This window comes from Pteropus alecto, unplaced genomic scaffold (genome assembly GCF_000325575.1).
Source record: "Pteropus alecto unplaced genomic scaffold, ASM32557v1 scaffold135, whole genome shotgun sequence".
Taxonomy (NCBI): Eukaryota; Metazoa; Chordata; class Mammalia; order Chiroptera; family Pteropodidae; genus Pteropus; species Pteropus alecto.
Genome location: NW_006438076.1, coordinates 4729647 through 4735954, shown reverse-complemented (window position 1 = coordinate 4735954; position 6308 = coordinate 4729647). Strand labels below are relative to the sequence as shown.

Below are 6308 nucleotides of genomic sequence, written 5' to 3'. Positions count from 1 at the left end.
ACCATCGGCTGCTGAGTATTCTACCATTATTCTACCATTCCACTGCTTCTATTATTTCAAGACTAATATAAGGACTGAAAAATAATTCTTCCAATTACTGTGCAAAGCCCTGGGCAGCCAGATAAATGGAGCAGGTGCTCCCACAGGAGGACCTGGGACAACCCTGCAGCCCCCAAATGGATGGAAGCTCAGGGTAGCCCTGTGACCCCTCATATTTCAGAGGCCTGCTGTTGTGTCCCAGGGTCAGGCCTAAAAGAGAAATGACTCTTGGGAGCAGCCCAGCCCCGATTCCAGCACTGTGAGAAGACCCTTCACTCGCCCTGTTCACCCACTTTGAGCCCCAGCCCCAAGTGTCACCCTCCACTGATTTCAATCAGCAGCCTTAACCTGGCCAGGACTTGGAACACAAGGACAGGCTCATGAGCTGTGAAGGGTTCTGTCCACAGTCTGCCCTGTGGTTGGCCTGGCATCCTCGGATGGGGGTCAGGAGTATGTACAGTAAACCAGCAGCTGGAGAGGGAAGTCGACATGCTCAACACCACTTCTCCTGGCTTTAGTTAGCTTCCTGCGCAGTCTCAGGGTCTGGGAGACCCAGGCTAGACACAGCTGCTTGCCCACCCATCGGCCTAGGTCCAGAGGGTGTGATGTCAAGGAGTCCATGGGACCAGCAAGGTGTTGGGGTTGGGGTCTCGATCGTAGTTGGGTGGAGGCAGGTAGGAACTAAACCCGCCGCCTGCGCCCAGCGTTCCCACCCCTCCTGCCTGGCCTCTCGCTAACGCTGGCTGGTGATCTCATCTCTTCCTGGGCTGTAAATATCACCCAAACGCTTCAGGCTCCAGAATCCCAAATTGTCCTCCAGCCCAGGCCCCTCTCCTGAGCTCAGCCTGCACAGCCCACACAACACCCCCACCCAGATGTCTCCTGGGCCTTGACAACAATGGCAGCTGCTCCTCCCGGCGCCCCCACCTCAGGGACAGGGCACCCCATGTTGGCTGCTCAGGGCAGACACCAGGAGGCCTGCCCACTGCCTCTGCCTTCTGCTGGGTCTAACTCAAACCTGGCCACATCCTTCCTGATCCCCACACCACCCTCCTCCAGCCTGGCCAGACCGTGTGCCTCCCTTGCCCCCACTGCATAAGCCCTCACTGTGCACAAAGCAGCCGTAGGGAATGCCTCAGGAAATAAGACCCCACCCTGGCCCTGTCAGACAGAGTCCCCAAAGCCTGTAGGACCCCAAGCACATGCCCCAGGTCTACCTGGGCTCACCCACCCACCTGCTTTACCCTCAGCAAAACTGGTCAGCCCCCTGTCCTCACTCCCCACCATGCCCTCAGTTTCTCCCTCCTGGGGGAAGGGAGGGTACATCCCAAGGGAAGAGCTGGGGAGGACATGTGGCTGTGGAGGCAGGGCCTGGGGAGGGCATCTGGAGAAGTCAGCCGGTCACTGCTCAGTGTGGGCCCTGCAGACTCCTGAGGTTCCAGCTGACAGCGACAGGTACAGTCAGCCTCAAAGTGTCCCGAGGGCAGACAGGTGCTTTTCAGTGAGGATCAGGCTAAACAGAGGTAGTGAACTCCCCATCCTGGGAGGCATGCAAGCTGAGGAGCTCAGGTGGGCATCAAAGCTTTTTGCAAATAGGTGTCTGTAGTTTCCTGGCTGCCAGTAAGGTAGTGGGAGACCAGGGGCTGCCAGGCCATGCAAGAGCCCCACAGCCTCAGCTTGGAGCCCTGCCCCCTCCCCATACCTTGTATTTTGGCTGTGTTTTCTTGGGCATGGCAGGGGCTTCTCAGGAGAAAACTAGATAAAGAAACTCCTGCCCACACTCTCTCTGCCCACCAACGCCCAGGCACAGGCTGGCAGACTCCTGGCTGCGCAGTCACGGGGACGAGGTGCCAGGGAGTGCTGATGGTGGGCCTTCAGGCACAAGCCCGAGACTGCCGGCACTTTGACATCAGAGGAGGCTGTCAAGGGAGGCACTGGAGTTTCCTGGGCCCAGAGGAGCTGGGGCAGAAACCTGTGTAAGGCTTGCCTGAGCTGCCCTCTCCAAGCCCAGGGGCAAGGTGGCCCGGTCTTGGAGCTGGAATGTGCTGGTGTCCACCGTGCAGAGGGACAGACTGCCAGGGCCATGCAGAGGCAGGCGCTGCCAGTCACCCAGGCCCAAAGGTCTCCTGGAAGAAGAGTTAGGGCATGTGGGAAGGGGTAAGGGCCAGACAGGGGGGGTCAGGGGTGCCTCTCCGCACAGTGCCCTGGGCAGGGGAGGGAGAGTCTGAGCTCCTCCAGGGCTAGTGGAGCCAGAGACCTGGTTGCTGAGCATGTCCTCCCCTCCCCCTCCTCCCTCAGGTGGGCTCCCGGAGCCCCTGCGGCCCTCAACGGCCATCTGGCTCCACCAGCAATACTCCCATCACTCCCTCCCCCAATCGATGTTTTCCTCCCTCTCCCTGTGCCCTCAGGATGCTCCCCCAGGCCCCTGCTCGAGGAGGATGGGGGGAGCCTCAGCCACGTGGCCGCTTTCCCTTTTGTTTCTGAGTCCTCATTGCCTAGGCCTTGAGGAAACGTGCGTGTGCATATTTCTGCCTGTGCTGTGCGTGGATGCCATGTGTGTATACACGTGCCGTCCCTGCCCTGCCTGTGTGCCTGTTGTGTGCACGTGTGTACAGGGGCTTGCAGACCCACACTGGCCTGTGTCTGGGTTTGCCATGGAGTAAGTGTGGGTGTCCTGGGCACGTGCCTGTGCAGGTGTGGCTGTAGGTATAGAATGCGACCACGGGCAGTAGTGTGAGGGCACACACGGCCCCTGCCAGGCCTCACTCCCCAGCTCTCCTGCAGGGCCATCCCAGCCCACCCGCACAGGGTCCTCCTGGGACCACCCCGAGCCACATGGGAGCTTGGTGGTGGTGGTGGGGAACTGGAGCTGGGCTGGCTGGGGTGGAAGACTGGGACCTCCAGGGATCCTATGTGGCACCAGAGCAGACGAGATGCCAGGGAGTGCTGATGGTGGGCCTTCAGGCACAAGCCCGAGACTGCCGGCACTTTGACATCAGAGGAGGCTGTCAAGGGAGGCACTGGAGTTTCCTGGGCCCAGAGGAGTTGGGGCAGAAACCTGTGTAAGGCTTGCCTGAGCTGCCCTCTCCAAGCCCAGGGGCAAGGTGGCCCGGTCTTGGAGCTGGAATGTGCTGGTGTCCACCGTGCAGAGGGACAGACTGCCAGGGCCATGCAGAGGCAGGCGCTGCCAGTCACCCAGGCCCAAAGGTCTCCTGGAAGAAGAGTTAGGGCATGTGGGAAGGGGTAAGGGCCAGACAGGGGGGGTCAGGGGTGCCTCCCCGCACAGTGCCCTGGGCAGGGGAGGGAGAGTCTGAGCTCCTCCAGGGCTAGTGGAGCCAGAGACCTGGTTGCTGAGCATGTCCTCCCCTCCCCCTCCTCCCTCAGGTGGGCTCCCGGAGCCCCTGCGGCCCTCAACGGCCATCTGGCTCCACCAGCAATACTCCCATCACTCCCTCCCCCAATCGATGTTTTCCTCCCTCTCCCTGTGCCCTCAGGATGCTCCCCCAGGCCCCTGCTCGAGGAGGATGGGGGGAGCCTCAGCCACGTGGCCGCTTTCCCTTTTGTTTCTGAGTCCTCATTGCCTAGGCCTTGAGGAAACGTGCGTGTGCATATTTCTGCCTGTGCTGTGCGTGGATGCCATGTGTGTATACACGTGCCGTCCCTGCCCTGCCTGTGTGCCTGTTGTGTGCACGTGTGTACAGGGGCTTGCAGACCCACACTGGCCTGTGTCTGGGTTTGCCATGGAGTAAGTGTGGGTGTCCTGGGCACGTGCCTGTGCAGGTGTGGCTGTAGGTATAGAATGCGACCACGGGCAGTAGTATGAGGGCACACACGGCCCCTGCCAGGCCTCACTCCCCAGCTCTCCTGCAGGGCCATCCCAGCCCACCTGCACAGGGGCCACCCCAAGCCACATGGGAGCTTGGTGGTGGTGGTGGGGAACTGGAGCTGGGCTGGCTGGGGTGGAAGACTGGGACCTCCAGGGATTCCATGTGGCACCAGAGCAAATGTCCCCACAAAGGCAGCCACATCCAGCTCCCATGGGCTGGGTGTGTGATCTGGGCTGGACATACACCTCTCCTCCAATGCTGCTGCCAGCCTAGATGGCAGGCGAGGCTCACTGACATCAGTTTTTGTGGCCAGGAGATGGGCTGAGGCACCACGTGTTCTTAGTGGCCACCATGGTTGCTGGGCTGAGGTGTTCGGAACTGCCTGCAGCCCGGGCTGCACCACCCGTGTGGCCTGCAACTCCCTTCCATCTTGGGGCCTCTGTATGTCCGAGACTGGGGCAGGGCTGCACTTCTGGGGCCCACCCCACCCCCAACCTGAGAGGCCACAGTTTAAGAAAAGAGCTCTTTATTCCACATCGTTCAATATTTTTACACAAGTAAAATAAAATGCATATCTCTATATACCGCGGTCCGGGTGGGAGGCGGTGTTCTGGAACAAACACTGCCACTGCTCCCTGTAAACATGATGGGGCAGAGATGGGGTGGGCGGGTGGGAGGCATCCGTCAGGGAGGGTCTGGCTGCCCCTTGGGGCCTGCCGCCCAGTGCTGGCTGGAGGCGTGGAGGGGACCCCGTATATACACACGCCTGGCTACTGAAAAAGGCCTTGCTTGCAATGGGGGGCTGATCAGCAGGGCCCGAGCACGGTCCAGAGCACCAGCACGAGGCCCAGGGGGGCCAGGCTGCAGCTGAGACCGGGCAGGACGCCTGAGCTCTCCGAGTCACTAGCCCCGCTGCCCCCACTGCCCGCCTGGCCCAGACGGCACTGGCTGCGGGTACGGTTCTTTCGGGAACAACCTGGCCTCCGGCGAGGGACGATGGTGGGGGGCCCTGGTAGCTCGGAGCCCTGGGGCCGCCGTGCAGTCAGTGGGGGCTCAGCTGAGCCAGGCAGGGTCCCAAAGGGGGAGTCGTTGATGTGCCGCGGGCCAGAGCCGTTGCCTGGAGGGTTGTCACCGGATGGCACACGTCCCTTGAGCGCGTTGCCGGCTGAGGCCGGACTTCCAGCCTCCAGGACTGAGGCCTTGTCTGCGGCGTCCGGCTGGCAGCACTTGGGAAGCCCCAGCAGGTCCTCGTCGGCGTGCCTGTCAGTCCAGATGGGACGGGAAGGCCCAGCAGCTACGGCGCAGCCTTCTAGGTCGGTGGCTGCCAGGCGCTTGAGGTCGCGACCAGCCAGGCGTCGGGGCCGGCTGCAGAGCAGCTCGGACGAGGAGCCACGGAACTGCTGCAGCCAGGCCCAGAGTGGGCGGGCCCGGCAGTCGCACACCCAGGGGTTGTCATTGAGCCGCAGGTACTGCAGGGCTCGCAGGGGCATGAGGGCCTCCGCGGGCAGCGCGGAGAGGTTGTTGGCGAACAGGTAGAGTGTCATGAGGCGGCCAAGGTCACGGAAGGCGTGTGGGTGCACACGGGCCACACGGTTCTGGTGCAGCAGGAGGCGGTCGAGGCTGTGCAGGCCGCGGAAGGCGTGCTCGGGCACGCTGGGGATTCGGTTGCCATGCAGGAAGAGGTGAGTGAGATTGCCCAGGTCTTGGAAGATGTCATCGGGCAGCGCCTGCAGCCCATTGTCCTGCAGGTAGAGGTACTGCAGGGCGGCCAGGCCACGGAACAGGCCAGGGCCCAGCTCCCGCAGACCACAGCGGTCCAGGTGCAGTGTGTGTAGGCGGCCCAGGCCATGGAATGTGGTGGGGTCCACAGCACGCAGTTGTGCGTTGTCGCTGAGGTCCAGCTGTTCCAGGAGGGCCAGGCCAGAGAAGGCGGCTGCGTCAATGTGGGCCAGTGCATTGGAGTGCAGCCACAGGATAGTGAGGTTGCGGCAGGCGCGGAAGCTGGCGGCTGGCACGTGCGCAATGAGGTTGCCATGCAGGAAGACGCGCTGGCTGGCCGCTGGGATGTCAGTGGGCACAGCCTGGAGGCCCTGCTGCGGGCAGCTTGTTGTCACCTTGGGCTCGTTGTAGCATACGCAGGCACCTGGGCACGGAGCCGCCACTCGCCACGCCTGCAGCCACAGCACCCAGGCCAGCAGCCGACTCCCTGTGGGGGGAGGAGAGGGTGGTTAGCGGGCAGCGGGCTCTGTGAGGCTGGGGCTTGTGCTGGAGCCAGATCAGCCCCAGGTCGTGCTGTCACCCCTGAGAACTCAGGTGCTGTGATCCCCGCTCTTTCTGTCACGTGGAAGCTGCTGCGCCAAAATCTGCTAGGGGAGTTACATCCCAGGAAACTTCGCCTGTAGGAGCCCCATGCCGTCCTGCCCAGAGCTGAAACACGAGAGC

At 62.3% G+C, this 6308-nt stretch overlaps 1 protein-coding gene across 1 annotated transcript; it reads right to left on the bottom strand.

The window, feature by feature from the left end:
* Positions 1-4375: 4375 nt before the first annotated feature.
* RTN4R (reticulon 4 receptor) lies at positions 4376-6076 on the bottom strand (the record flags this gene model as incomplete). The annotated part of the gene is made up of 1 exon (XM_025049205.1): positions 4376-6076. A coding segment is annotated over one exon (1404 nt), but the record flags the coding sequence as incomplete, so codon positions are not given.
* Between the last annotated feature and the right edge of the window lie 232 nt (positions 6077-6308).